The 15,696-nt window shown below is 46.6% G+C and overlaps 1 protein-coding gene across 3 annotated transcripts in view; it reads right to left on the reverse strand.

The window, feature by feature from the left end:
* The window catches only part of zgc:113223 (uncharacterized protein LOC541424 homolog), a 107,686-nt gene that overhangs the window by 40,756 nt on the left and 51,234 nt on the right, over positions 1 to 15,696 (reverse strand). For all 3 annotated transcript variants that reach the window (XM_038781234.1, XM_038781232.1, XM_038781233.1), the window contains 2 exons: positions 8,753 to 8,827; positions 7,890 to 7,985 (listed from right to left, as the gene is read on the reverse strand). In XM_038781234.1, coding sequence (XP_038637162.1) covers positions 7,890 to 7,985; positions 8,753 to 8,827 — 171 coding nt within the window. The remainder of the gene's footprint in view (positions 1 to 7,889; positions 7,986 to 8,752; positions 8,828 to 15,696) is intronic.

The raw sequence follows: 15,696 nt of genomic DNA on the forward strand, positions 1-15,696 counted from the left end.
GGGAGGGGTGGACCGTTGTAGGTTTCTGCACTTGAGGGAACGGGAGTACTTGTTTATCTCGGCAGTTCATAAGGTATACTCGCGGATCAACTTTTTCGTGGTGGGGAAGGCTTTGCTGGCTGGGTTAAGGGGTCGGAATACTCGGCAATTGCAGTGTCAGATCACGCTCCGCATTGGGTGGATATGGTATTGGAGAAGAGGGTAGCGCAGAGGCCAGGGTGGAAATTAGATGTGGGACTTTTGGGGGACCAAGGGTTCTGTGACAAAATTGAAAAGATAATTGAGGAATATGTAGGTTTGAACTGTACGAGTGAGGTGTCAAAGGCAGTTGTCCGGGAAGCTCTAAAGGTGGTGGTGAGGGATGAGGTGATCTTGTTTAAGGCCAGGGTGGACAAAGAGGAGAGGTTGGAGTGGCAGAGGGTAATAGATGAGATGTTGGAGGTAGATAGGAGTTATGCAGAAGATGGGGACCCAGAGAAGTTAGAAAAGAGGAAGGAACTACAGGCGAGCTTTGACCGACTATCTACCAGGAAGGCGGTGCGCCAACTGAAGCGAGGAAGGGGTGCAGTTAACGAGCATGGAGATATGTTAGCAGGTCAGCTACGGAGAGCGGCAGCGGTAAGGGAAATTGTTCAGGTGAGGGCCAGGGCAGGGAAGTTGGTGGTGGTTCCGGATCTGATTAACAAGGTCTTTGAGGAATTTTATGAGAGGTTATACAGGTCAGAGCCACCTGGGGGAGACCGGGAGATGCAGGAATTTCTAGATGGGTTGGAGTACTGAGGTTAGATGCGATTGGGAGGATACAGTCAGGGAAGGTGGCAGGGCCGGATGGGTTTCCGGTAGAATATTATAAAAAATTCAAGGATAAGCTGGCACCCCTGATGGTGGGGATGTTTGAAGAGGTGATAGGGAAGGTGGTGTTGCTACAAACTTTGGGGCAGGCATCGATTTCCCTGTTGCTAAAAAAAGATAAGAACCCGACTGAGTGTGGATCGTATAGGCCCATATAACTTTTGAATGTGGACGCAAAAGGCGAAGGTACTGGCGGGTAGGCTGGAGGAATGCCTCACGAAGGTGATAGGTGAAGATCAGGGGTTTGTGAGAGGGAGGCAGCTGTTTTCAAACTTTAGAAAGGTATTGAATGTGGTTATGGCATTGGCGGAGGGGAAGGAAACAGAGGTGGTTGTGGCATTGGACGCTGAGAAGGCGTTTGACCAGTTAGAATGGGGGTACTTGACGACGGGTTCTGGAACGGTTTGGGATTGGACCAAGATTTGTGAACTGGGTAAAGCTACTATATAAGGAGCCAAGGGCGAGTGTCCGCACAAACAACATCAGCTCAAGATACATTTCTCTCCACCGTGGGACTAGGCAGGAATGTCCTGTGTCCCCCCTGTTGTTTGCACTCGCGATTGAGCCGTTGGCCATCTCATTAAGAAGGTCGGGGATATGGTAAGGAATAGTGCGGGTGGGGGGATAGAGCATGGGGTGTCCTTATATGCCGCTGACTTGCTGTTCTACATGTCCGAACCGAGTGTGTCGAATGGGGGAATATTGGAGCTGCTTCGGGTGTTAGGGTCTTTCTCGGGGTACAAACTAAATCGAGACAAGAGTGAGTATGTTGTGATGTCTCGGTCGGGGGTGGGGCAGAGGGTGGGGGGGGCTGTCATTCCGTAGGGCGGGGACTCACTTTCGGGACCTGTGGGTGCAGGTTGCCCAGGAGTAGGGGGGGGTGCTCCGCAGGTACAACATTTCTAGTTTGGTGGGGAGAGTGACAGCTGATCTGGCAAGGTGGGATGGTCTCCCTCTGTCACTGGCGGGTCGGGTACAGGCGGTTAAAATGAACATGTAGCCGCGATTTCTGTTTATCTTCCAATGCCTGTGGATTTTCCGACCAAAGGCTTTTTTCAGAGAGATTGAGGGAATGATTACTTCGTTCATATGGGGAGGGAAGGTGGCCAGAGTTAGAAAGGTGCTACTACAGAGAGGAAGGCAGGCAGGGGGTTTGGGTCTTCCGAACCTTGTGTATTACTACTGGGCGGCGAATGTGGAGAAGGTGGGGAGCTGGGTCAGAGGGGGGTCAGTTTGGAAACTGACCCAGCTCCCCACCTTCTCCACATTCGGGTCAGGATGGAGGAGAGTTTGTGCAGGTGGTCGGGGCTGAAAGCACTAGCAACAGCACTGCTCCCGATGGCCCCGGGGAAATACTCAGAGAGTCCGGTAATAATAGCTTCATTGAAAATCTGGAGGCAGTTTCGCCAACACTTCGGGTTGGGGGCAGGGTCAAGGTAAATGCCGATGCAGGGAAACCACAGATTTGAGCCAGGGAAGTGGGATGGAAGTTTTTGTAAATGGGAGGAGAAGGGGATTAAGATACTAAAAGATTTACTTTACTTTAGTGATGGAAAGGGATAGGTATATACCACAAGGCAAGAGTCATATCTGGGGGAAAGGCAATTATGATGCGATGAGGCAAGACTTAGGATGCATCGGCTGGAGAGGAAAACTGCAGGGGATGGGCATAATGGAAATGTGGAGCATGTTCAAGGAACAGCTACTGCGTGCCCTTGATAAGTATGTACCTGTTAGGCAGGGAGGAAGTGGTCGAGCGAGGGAACCATGGTTTACTAAAGCAGTTGAAAAACTTGTCAAGAGGAAGAAGGAGGCTGATGTAAAGATGAGATGTGATGGTTCAGTTAGGGTGCTTGAGAGTTACAGGTTAGCTAGGAAGGCTCTAAAGAGAGAGCTAAGAAGTGCCAGGAGAGGACATGAGAAGACTTTGGCAGGTAGGATCAAGGATAACCCTAAAGCTTTCTATAGATATGTCAGGAATAAAAGAATGACTAGGGTAAGAGTAGGGCCAGTCAAGGACAGTAGTGGGAAGTTGTGCGTGGAGTCCGAGGAGATAGGACAGGTGTTAAATGAGTATTTTCCGTCCGTATTCACACAGGAAAAAGACAATGTTGTCAAGGAGAATACTGAGATACAGGCTACTAGACTAGAAGGGCTTGAGGTTCATAAGGAGGAGGTGTTAGCGATTCTGGAAAGTGTGAAAATAGATAAGTCCCCTGGGCCGGATGGGATTTATCCTAGGATCCTCTGGGAAGCCAGGGAGGAGATTGCTGAGCCTTTGGCTTTGATCTTTAAGTCATCTTTGTCTTCAGGAAGACTGGAGGATAGCAAATGTTGTCCCCTTGTTCAAGAAGGGGAGTAGAGATAACCCCGGTAACTATAGACCAGTGAGCCTTGCTTCTGTTGTGGGAAAAGTCTTGGAAAGGTTTATAAGAGATAGGATGTATAATCATCTGGAAAGGAATAATTTGATTAGAGATAGTCAACATGGTTTTGTGAAGGGTAGGTCGTGCCTCACAAACCTTTTGAGTTCTTCGAGAAGGTGACCAAACAGGTGGATGAGGGTAAAGCAGTTGATGTGGTGTATATGGATTTCAGTAAAGCATTTGATAAGGTTCCCCACGGTAGGCTATTGCAGAAAATACAGAGGCCATTTGGCAGTTTGGATCAGAAATTGGCTAGCTGATAGAAGACAAAGGGTGGTGGTTGATGGGAAATGTTCAGACTGGTGTCCAGTTACTAGTGGTGTACCACAAGGATTTGTTTTGGGGCCGCTGCTGTTTGTCATTTTTATAAATGACCTGGAGAAGGGAGTAGAAGGATGGGTGAGTAAATTTGCAGATGACACTAAAGTCGGTGGAGTTGTGGACAGTGCGGAAGGATGTTGCAGGTTACAGAGGGACATAGATAAGCTGCAGAGCTGGGCTGAGAGGGAGCAAATGGAGTTTAATGCAGAAAAGTGTGAGGTGATTCATTTCGGAAGGAATAACAGGAAGACAGAGTACTGGGCTAATGGTAAGATTCTTGGTAGTGTGGACGAGCAGAGAGATCTCGGTATCCATGTCCATAGATCCCTGAAAGTTGCCACCCAGGTTGAGAGGGTTGTTAAGAAGGCGTACGGTGTGTTAGCTTTTATTGGTAGAGGAATTGAGTTTCAGAGCCATGAGGTCATGTTGCAGTTGTACAAAACTCTGGTGCATTTGGAGTATTGCGTGCAGTTCTGGTCACCACATTATAGGAAGGATGTGGAAGCATTGGAAAGGGTACAGAGGAGATTTACAAGGATGTTGCCTGGTATGGAGGGAAGATCTTATGAGGAAAGGCTGAAGGACTTGAGGTTGTTTTCATTAAAGAGAAGGTTAAGAGGTGACTTAATTGAGGCATACAAGATGATCAGAGGGTTATAGTGGACATTGAGAGCCTTTTTCCTCGGATGGTGATGTCCAGCATGAGGGGACATAGCTTTAAATTGAGGGGAGATATATTTAGGACAGATGTCAGAGGTAGATTCTTTACTCAGAGAGTAGTAAGGACGTGGAATGCCCTGCCTGCAACAGTAATGGACTCGCCAACACTAAACGCATTCAAATGGTCATTGGATAGGCATATGGACGATAAGGGAATAGTGTAGATGGGCTTTAGAGGGGTTTCACAGGTCGGTGCAACATCGAGGGCCAAAGGCCTGTACTGCGCTGTAATGTTCTATTTGTTTCTTAGGGGTCGGTTTGCAGGATTGAAGGAGCTGGAAGCGATGTATGGGCTGGAGCAGGGGGAAATGTTTAGATACTTGCAGGTTCGAGATTTTGCCAGAAAGGAGATACTGAGCTTCCCGGTGGAGCCGGACACATTGCTGGAGGAGGTGCTGATGACAGGTGGACTGGAGAAAGGGGGTAGTGTCGGCGGTTTACGGAACTATTTTGGAGGAGGAGAAGGCACCATTGGACGGTATCAAAGCAAAGTGAGTAGAAGAGTTGGGAGAGTAATGGAGGAGGAGTTGTGGTGTGAGGTGCTCCGGAGAGTGAATGCCTCCACTTGTGCGTGAGGTTGGGGCTGATACAGCTGAAGGTGGTATACAGAGCACACCTCACGAAGGCGAGGATGAGCTGATTCTTTGAGGGAGGAGAAGATGTGTGTGAACGTTGCAGGATGGAGGGGGATGGATGGTGGCGCTAATCACGTTCATATGTTTTGGTCCTGTCCAAAGCTGGAGGATTAGTGGAAGGAGGTTTATAGGGTAATTTCTACAGTGGTGCATGTGAAACTGGACCCGGGCACCCGGGAGGCCATATTCGGGGTGTCAGACCAGACAGGGTTGGAAACGGGTGCAGAGGCAGGTGTTGTAATTTTCGCCTCGTTGATCGCCCGAGGGCGGATCCTGATAGGTTGGAGAGCAACCTCTCCACCCTGTGCCCTGGCGTGGCGGGGGGACCTGTTGGAATTCTTGACTCTTGAGAAGGTTAAGTTTGAACTGAGGGGAAGGATGGAGGGGTTCTACAATTCATGGGCATTATTCATTATGCACTTACAAGAACTGTATAACATTGAACATTAGTTGGGGGGTGGTTGGGAGGGTTGGGGGGAGGGGGGCTGTGAGTTTTAATGGTGACTATGGGTGATTCCTGATTCTTTTTTGTCATTTGTTGGTGTGAACATGCGGGCTAATGTTTGGGGTTTGGTGGGAAGATGGGATCGTTGTTTTTGATATGGGGATTGACATATTTGTTACTGATTATTGTTTATTGTTGGTGGGTGTAAATTTGGGAGAAAATGTGAAAAAGGAGAATAAAAATATTTTTAAAAAACTACATTTCTAAGGAAGGGCACTTTAAGTATTGCAAGATCATTTTTCATTTTGGGCAATTTTTTATGACAAATGATTTTAAAATTTGAAGAATTCTTCACCTTGGATTTGACGTCTTTAATCAAATGGAGACACAGTGCCTTTCGACAGTTATAATCAATTGTATCAAAACCCAGATGTTACATTTGCATTGTGGTACCTAACAAAGATACCCTTTGTCCCTAACCATGTTCATGTTGGCACAAAACACAACAGCAGAAAGTGTCTGCGATCACCAAGTGGAAAAGGAATTTCTGATTAGAAACCACATAAATAAAATGATTTATTCTGTTAATGCAATACTTCTGCATGTTGTGAACCTTTTATTATTTCAATAGATTAAAAACGCAAACTCATGCCAATAAATGTTCCATGCACAAACAAAAACTTATCTATCTGAGTTCCAAACCTCTACCACCCTTTAAGTGAAGATGTTCTTCCTAACAAATCCCCTGAATGGTCAGGCCTTAATTTTTAGACTGTGCTCCCTGGTTCTAGAATCTCCAACCAGAGGAAACAGTTTATCTTCATCTACCCTGTCATTTACTGTTAATATCTTGAAGACTTTGATCAGATCACCCCTTAACCTTCTAAATTCAAGAGAAAACAGGCCTAATTTGTACAATCTCTCCTCATAGCTTAACCCCTGTAATCCAGGTATCATTTTTGTAAACCTATGATGCACTCGCTGTAAAGCCAAAATAGCCTTCCTAAGGTGTGGTGCACAGGGTCTAACCAGGGTATTGTAAAGCTGCAGCATAACTTATCCATCCTTATCCTCCAGTCCTCTAGATATAAAGATGAGCATTCCCTTCACCTGCGTGATTACTTTCTGCACTTGTTCGTGGCATTTTAAAGATCTATGTACCTGAACCCCATCCACTGAATTTAGCTTCATACCATCTAGAAAATGATCTAACCTTTTTTGGTCCAAAATGGGTATCTCACGTTTGCTTACATTGAAATCCATCTGCCATAGTTTTGTCTATTTGTCTATCAACATCCCTTTGTAATTCTATGCTGTCATGTACACTGCTGACAGTGTCTTTGTGTCATCAGCAAATTTGGATGTATGACTTTCTATGTTGTAATCCAAGTCGTTAATGAATAATGTAAACAATTGAGGCCTTTACACAGATCCCGATGGGACACCACGAGTCACATTCCGCCAATTTGAGTAACTACCCATTATCCCTATTTTGAATTTAATTTCCAAAACACTTGTTAAAATTGTCTGGCTGGAATACTCAGGGAATCAAATAACATCAATCCATCCAACCAGATACGAAAGGAAAAAGTCCAGACTGCTGTCAAATACCACCAAAAAAACATTGGGGCTAAATCTCACGGTCCTTCCTGCAGGCAGGATTTACCAATCCCACCGAAGTCAATGAACCTTTGAATGGTCGTCGCATTTTCTGGCCCCACCCCACCGTCACAGAGCTGTAAAATTAAGCCCATTGGCCGAACCCTTCCATCCCTGTGGCTGGGATTTTCCGGAGTCGCTAACAGTGAATGGAGTTTTGGCCGGAATGCCAGATGTTCCCATGGGCGAGAGTGGAGAATCCCGACCATTATTTTTGAATTTTATTTGAGATTGAGAAGTTAATTTAAATAATTGAAAGTAGAAATGGAAAGGGAAGCGAAGACAAGTGACTCTCATTAAAATGGCTTAAACGTGGTATCAGATTGAAATTGTTCTTTTAGGCAACAGTTTTAGATAGAGGATCTGGATCGGCGCAGGCTTGGAGGGCCGAAGGGCCTGTTCCTGTGCTGTAATTTTTCTTTGTTCTTTGAAATGATTTAATTGAGCAGCACGGTAGCACAGGTGGTTAGCACTGTGGCTTTACAGCGCCAGGGTCCCAGGTTCGATTCCCTGCTGGGTCACTGTCTGTGCGGAGTCTGTACGTTCTCCCCATGTCTGCGTGGGTTTCCTACGGGTGCTCTGGTTTCCTCCCACAGTCCAAAGACGTGCAGGTTAGGTGGATTGGCCATGATAAATTGCTCTTAGTGTTCAAAAAGGTGAGAAGGGGTTATTGGGTTACAGGGATAGGGTGGAAGTGAGGTAGGTCGGTGCAGACTCGATGGGCCGAATGGCGTCCTGCACTGTATGTTCTATGTTCTATGAAAATGAAAATCAATGATTGAACTGTAGATTATAGCCAGAGCTTGCTGGCTTATACAGAAGGATCAATACCTTTTTCTGGATGTAATCAATCAGATTTTGCAGGTCAAGGTCATCCCTGTATCTGATTATCCCTTTCTCGAATAACGCCACACTCTTCCTTTCAACCTTAAATGAATGAAATTTCATTTAGAACCAGCGGGAGCTTTTGTACACTACAATATCCCTGAAGTCTGACAGACAGGAAGACAGGGCAAATGGTTCCACCCTCATTGGAAAACTGCCAGTGGCATTGCAGGGACAGACATCCCTGTTCCTGGATGCTGCAACGTGGCAAGCCTTCAACTTTCCGAGCACCTGATAGCATCCAGAGAATGGTCAGGAGTCAGTTCATGCCAGTTAGTCCCATCGCATTGCCTGTTCCCCAAAGCAATGTAAATTGCAGGAACTCCAGCAGAGCTCGATAGGTTGGCTCTCCGCATGACATGTGGGTGCTAAGCTGAACATTGCTCATGCACCTTCACCCCAGATTCTTCTATTCCTCTGCACTAAGGACGGCACGGTGGCAAAGTAGTTAGCGCGCTGCCTCACAGCGCCAGGGACCTTCAAATCCAGTCTTGGGTGACTGTGTGGAGTTTGCATGTTCTCCCTGTGTCTGCATGGGTTTCCTCTGGGTGCTCCGGCTTCCGCCCGCAGTCCAAAGATGTGCTTGTTAGGTGGATTGGCCGTGCTAAGTTGCCCCTAAAGATTAGGTTGGATTACGGCGGGGATGTGGGCCCAGGTAGGGTGTTCTTTTGGAGGGTTGGTGCGGACTTGATGGGCCGAATGGCATCCTTCTGCACTGTAGGGATTCTATGATTATAACATCCCTCACTTTGACCAGCTGGGGAATATGTGCATTAAGAAAGACAAAAATAAATGAATATTAAATTTACCTTTTCAGTGAATATGAAACCAAGTATGGCAGCTGTTACCTGAAGCAACAGGATGAGCAGGAGGGACCACATAAACTGCAAATAAAGACACAAATTTCAGTTTATGCAGTGACGACTAATGTTACGATGATAGAGTAAAACCTGGAAGTAATATATGGAAATATTGGACATGGGTTGTATATTTTTCAGAATGGACACAACACACCAAAGATGGGTGATGAATGCCCCATTAGCCACTGTGAGGAACAGCTGCAGGTGGGTCTCCAAGGAAAAATGGGTACCTTTCCTGTGCTTCCAGTCAATTCTAGCTATTTGTAAAATTCATTCTGAGACTGATTACCATCTCTGGAAGACAAAGGGACATAACGACGATCTCAGCAAGGTCCCCGACAACAATGGCCTCAGCAGACCAGTACCCATCAGGTGGAATATACACCTGGGGGTGAAAAGCTAGGCTGCCACCCCTGCCAAGGAGATTATTCTGACATTCTTCTGGGACTCTCTCTCTCTCTCTCTCTCACTCTCACGGTCTGTCTACCAGATAATCTCAGCAGCCAGAAGTTACTGGAACTAAGGCAGCACGGTAGCATTGTGGATAACACAATTGCTTCACAGCTCCAGGGTCCCAGGTTCAATTCTGGCTTGGTTCACTGTCTGTGCGGAGTCTCCATATCCTCCCCGTGTGTGTGTGGGTTTCCTCCGGGTGCTCCGGTTTCTTCCCACAGTCCAAAGATGTGCAGGTTAGGTGGATTGGCCATGATAAATTGCCCTTAGTGTCCAAAATTGCCCTTAGTGTTGGGTGGGGTTACTAGGTTATGGGGATAGGGTGGAGGTGTTGACATTGGGTAGGGTGCTCTTTCCAAGAGCCAGTGCAGACTCGATGGGCTGAATGGCCTCCTTCTGCACTGTAAATTCAATCATCCTATGAACTGAAATCTCTCGATTGAACTACAGAGCACCTGAGCCACAGAATCAACTATTCATCAGCAAAGGTCAACTTTACTGAAAAGAATCACATCGGCTGCAGCTAGTCATCATCGACCTCTCACAACTCCGTATAGCTTTTTATTGATATTTATTTCTAATCCGGATGGATATAGATGAGTGTGTTTTACTATTTCTCTTATCCATTTTTATACTTACTCTAACTCAAGGAAGCCCGGTTAAATGGACTCCTTTTTAAAACTGTTTGGTCTGGGAAAAAGTACACAAGGGAAAGGGAACCCTGGTGGATTAAATCTTGTTGCTCCCAGCAGAGGGATGGGCAGACAGTTCATCCCTCCTCACCCAGGTGTAACAATTTGCGGGTATCCCACTCGGACGGTGACAGATCGAGGGGCCTCACCCGGATCAATGCCTTTTGAGGAACCCCATCTGGGCTGGGAGTAACACTAGCAAGTGCCATACCTATTACTAGACTTGATAGAACTATCATCTGAACAATATCAATTCCTTTACATAAAGTGTGATGTCGATGTTCTTGTCGGATGGACTGATTTATATTACAAGAACACTTGCAGCTGAAGCTATAAACATTAACTGTGGGTCAATATATGCAAAACAGCAGATGAATAACAGTATGATCATGCACAAGCAACCTCTCTCTTCCAGCTCCCTAGTCAGTCTGAGGTCACCTGACTCTAACATTCAGTTATGTACTAATGAGACTCCTCGGTGAGTTACAACACAATTCTGATATCACTACAGGCGGGAGTCCAGCTTGACCCAAAGTGGTGGCTTGCAACTTTTATGATGATCCTGCGACTGCTTACATACTTAGAACATAGAACATAGAACGATACAGCGCAGTACAGGCCCTTCGGCCCTCGATGTTGCACCGACATGGGAAGTCAAAAACTAAAGGCCATCTAACCTATGCTATTATCATTCATAGTAAGAAGTCTTACAACACCAGGTTAAAGTCCAACAGGTTTGTTTCAAACACGAGCTTTCGGAGCACGGCTCCTTCTTCAGGTGAATGGAAAGGCTTGTTCCAGAAATGTTTATATAGACACAGTCAGAGATGCCCCGGAATGCGAGCACCTGCAGGCAATCAAATCATCAAAGATGCAGAGAGAGAGGTAACTCCAGGTTAAAGAGGTGTGAATTGTCCACACCTCTTTAACCTGGAGTTACCTCTCTCTCTGCATCTTTGATGATTTGATTGCCTGCAGGTGCTCGCATTCCGGGGCATCTCTGACTGTGTCTATATAAACATTTCTGGAACAAGCCTTTCCATTCACCTGAAGAAGGAGCCGTGCTCCGAAAGCTCGTGTTTGAAACAAACCTGTTGGACTTTAACCTGGTGTTGTAAGACTTCTTACTGTGCTCACCCCAGTCCAACGCCGGCATCTCCACATCATGATTATCATTCATATGCTTATCCAATAAACTTTTAAATGCCCTCAATGTTGGCGAGTTCACTACTGTTGCAGGTAGGGCATTCCACGGCCTCACCACTCCTTTCATAAAAAACCTACCTCTATCTATTACCCCTCAATTTAAGGCTATGTCCCCTCGTGCTAGCAACCTCCATCCGCGGGAGAAGGCTCTCACTGTCCATCCTATCTAACCCTCTGATCATTTTGTATGCCTCTATTAAGTCACCTCTTAACCTTCTTCTCTCTAACGAAAACAACCTCAAGTCCATCAGCCTTTCCTCATAAGATTTTCCCTCCATACCAGGCAACATCCTGGTAAATCTCCTCTGCACCCGTTCCAAAGCTTCCACGTCCTTCCTACAATGAGGCGACCAGAACTGTACGCAATACTCCAAATGCGGCCGTACCAGAGTTTTGTACAGCTGCAACATGACCTCATGGCTCCGGAACTCAATCCCTCTACCAGTAAAGGCCAACACACCATAGGCCTTCTTCACAACCCTATGAACCTGGGTGGCAACTTTCAGGGATCTATGTACATGGACACCGAGATCCCTCTGCTCATGAAAATGAAATGAAAATCGCTTATTGTCACGAGTAGGCTTCAATGAAGTTACTGTGAAAAGCCCCTAGTCGCCACATTCCAGCGCCTGTGCGGGGAGGCTGATACGGGAATCGAACCGTGCTGCTGGCCTGGTTGGTCTGCTTTAAAAGCCAGCGATTTAGCCCAGTGAGCTAAATCATCCACACTACCAAGAATTTTACCATTAGCCAAATATTCCGCATTCCTGTTATTCTTTCTAAAGTGAATCACCTCACACTTCTCCACATTAAACTCCATTTGCCACCTCTCAGCCCAGCTCTACAGCTTATCTATGTCCCTCTGTAACCTGCAACATCCTTCCGCACTGTCTACAACTCCACCGACTTTAGTGTCGTCTGCAAATTTACTCACCCAATCTTCTGCGCCCTCCTCTAGGTCATTTATAAAAATGACAAACAGCAACGGCACCAGAACAGATCCTTGTGATACGCCACTCGTAACTGAACTGCATTCTGAACATTTCCCATCAACCACCACCCTCTGTCTTCTTTCAACTAGCCAATTTCTGATCCACATCTCTAAATCACCCTCAATCCCCAGCCTCCGTATTTTCTGCAATAGACGACCGTGGGGAACCTTATCAAACGCTTTACTGAAATCCATATACACCACATCAACTGCTCTACCCTTGTCTACCTGTTCAGTCACCTTCTCAAAGAACTCAATAAGGTTTGTGAGGCATGACCGACCCTTCACAAAACCATGCTGACTATCCCTAATCATATTATTCCTATCTAGGTGATTATAAATCGTATCTCTTATAATCCTCTCCAAGACTTTACCTACCACAGACGTGAGGCTCACCGGCCTATAGTTACCGGGGTTATCTCTAATCCCCTTCTTGAACAAAGGGACCACATTTGCTATCCTCCAGTCCTCTGGCACTATTCCTGTAGCCAATGATGACATAAAAATCAAAGCCAAAGGCTCAGCAATCTCTTCCCTGGCTTCCCAGAGAATCCTAGGATAAATCCCATCAGGCCCCGTGGACTTATCTATTTTCACCTTGTCCAGAATTGCCAACCCTTCTTCCCTACGCACCTCAATGCCATCTATTCTAATAGCCTGGGTCTCAGCATTCTCCTCCACAACATTATCTTTTTCCTGAGTGAATACTGACGAAAAGTATTCATTTAGTATCTCGCTTATCTCCTCAGCCTCCACACACAACTTCCCACCACTGTCCTTGACTGGCCCTACTCTTACCCTAGTCATTCTTTTATTCCTGACATACCTATAGAAAGCTTTTGGGTTTTCCGTGATCCTACCTGCCAAAGATTTCTCATGTCCCCTCCTTGCTCGTCTTAGCTCTCTCTTTAGATCCTTCCTCGCTTCCTTGTAACTATCAAGTGCCCCAACTGAAACTTCACGCCTCATCTTCACATAGGCCTCCTTCTTCCTCTTAACAGGAGATTCCACTTCTTTGGTAAACCACGGTTCCCTCGCTCGACCCCTTCCTCCCTGCCTGACTGGTACGTACTTATCAAGAACACGCAATAGCTGTTCCTTGAACAAGCTCCACATATCCAGTGTGCCCAACCCTTGCAGCCTACTTCTCCAACCTACACATCCTAAGTCATGTCTAATGGCATCATAATTGCCCTTCCCCCAGCTATAACTCTTGCCCTGCGGGGTATACTTATCCCTTTCCATCACTAACGTAAAGGTCACCGAATTGTGGTCACTGTCTCCAAAGTGCTCACCTACCTCCAGATCTAACACCTGGCCTGGTTCATTACCCAAAATCAAATCCAATGTGGCCTCGCCTCTTGTTTGCCTGTCAATATATTGTGTCAGGAAACCCTCCTGCACACATTGTACAAAGAACGACCCATCTAATGTACTTGAACTATATCTTTTCCAGTCAATATTTGGAAAGTTAAAGTCTCCCATAACAACTACCCTGTTACTTTCGCTCTTTTCCAGAATCATGATGATGGCGCCGGAGCGAGGCGACTCTCTGCAGGCTCTCCCCAACAGATCCACTTTTAACTTTATTTATACTCGATCTAACCTTTTAAAAATTAATTCTAAAGCTCTCATGTATTTTCTTGAATTCTGTTCAATTCCCTTTTCTTCCCTAGTACTGAATGATCTGTTGAGCTGCTTGCAGAAAAATACTTTTCACTGTACCTCGGTACACGTGACAATAAACAAATCCAATCCAATCCAATCCATCCTTTCCTCTACATCCCTAGAACTATTAGGTGGCCTATAGAAAACTCCCAACAGGGTGACCTCTCCTTTCCTGTTTCTAACCTCAGCCCATACTACCTCGGAAGAAGAGTCCCCATCTAGCATCCTTTCCGCCACCGTAATACTGTCCTTGACTAGCAGCGCCACACCTCCCCCTCTTTTGCCCCCTTCTCTGAGCTTACTAAAACACCTAAACCCCGGAACCTGCAACAACCATTCCTGTCCCTGCTCTATCCATGTCTCTGAAATGGCCACAACATCGAAGTCCCAGGTACCAACCCATGCTGCCAGTTCCCCAACCTTATTTCATATACTCCTGGCATTGACGTAGACACACTTCAAACCACCTACCTGAACACTGGCACCCTCCTGCGAAGTCAAATCTGTGCTCCTGACCTCTATACTCTCAATCTCCCGTACCCCAAAACTCCAATCCAGGTTCCCATGCCCCTGCTGAATTAGTTTAAAACCCCCCCAAAGAGCACTAACAAATCTCCCCCCCAGGATATTGGTGCCCCTCAGGTTCAGATGTAGACCATCATGTCTATAGAGGTCCCACCTTCCCCAGAAAGAGCCCCAGTTATCCAGAAATCTGAATCCCTCCCGCCTGCACCATCCCTTAGCCACGTGTTTAATTGCTCTCTCTCCCTATTCCTCGTCTCACTATCACGTGGCACGGGCAACAACCCAGAAATAACAACTCTGTTTGTTCTCGCTCTGAGCTTCCATCCTAGCTCCCTAAAGGCCTGCCTGACATCCTTGTCCCCTTTCCTACCTATGTCGTTAGTGCCAATGTGGACTACGACTTGGGGCTGCTCCCCCTCCCCTTTAAGGACCCGGAAAACACGATCCGAGACATCACGTACCCTTGCACCTGGGAGGCAACATACCAAACGTGAGTCTCTCTCGCTCCCACAAAATCTCCTATCTGTGCCCCTGACTATTGAGTCCCCAATTACTAATGTTCTACTCCTTTCCCCCCCTTCCCTTCTGAGCAACAGGGACAGACTCCGTGCCAGAGGCCCGTACCCCATGGCTTACCCCTGGTAAGTCGTCCCCCCCACAAGTATCCAAAACGGTATACTTGTTACTCAGGGGAACGACCGCAGGGGGTCCCTGCACTGACTGCTTCTTCCCAGTCCCTCTTACAGTTACTCATCTATCTGCAGTCTTTGGTGTAACTACTTCCCTGAAGCTCCTATCTATGACCCCCTCTGCCTCCCGAATGATCCGAAGTTCATCCAACACAAGCTCCAGTTCCCTAACTCGGTCTTGGAGGAGCTGGAGATGGCTGCACTTCCTGCAGGTAAAATCAGCAGGGACACTAACGGCATCCCTCACCTTAAACATCCTGCAGGAGGAACATTGCACTGCCTTCCCTGCCATTCCTCTAAGTTCCAACCAAGTTCTGGTTAACAAATATAAAATAAATAAAAAATAATATAATATAACACTTACCTGCTCACACCAATGGGTCTTATTATTAGGTTAGAGGAGGAGGGCGGGTGGGAGACACTATACGTGTAGTGTCTCGGGTTTCCTCTCCACCAGAATTTATTGGCTAGGGGAAAAAAAAAAACCTTCACAGAAGTCCGCGGGTCGTACTTCCGGTTCCCGCCTTATATTAAAAGAAAAACAGGATCGGTACCGGCTGGCTCTCCCTCTCGCGCTCTTTTGAAAGTCCCGGCTAGCTCTCCCTCTCGCGCTCTTTTGAAAGTCCCGGCTGGCTCACCTCTCGCGCTCGTTTGAAAGTCCCGGTGGCT

This window comes from Scyliorhinus canicula, chromosome 20 (genome assembly GCF_902713615.1).
Source record: "Scyliorhinus canicula chromosome 20, sScyCan1.1, whole genome shotgun sequence".
In the NCBI taxonomy this organism is placed as follows: Eukaryota; Metazoa; Chordata; class Chondrichthyes; order Carcharhiniformes; family Scyliorhinidae; genus Scyliorhinus; species Scyliorhinus canicula.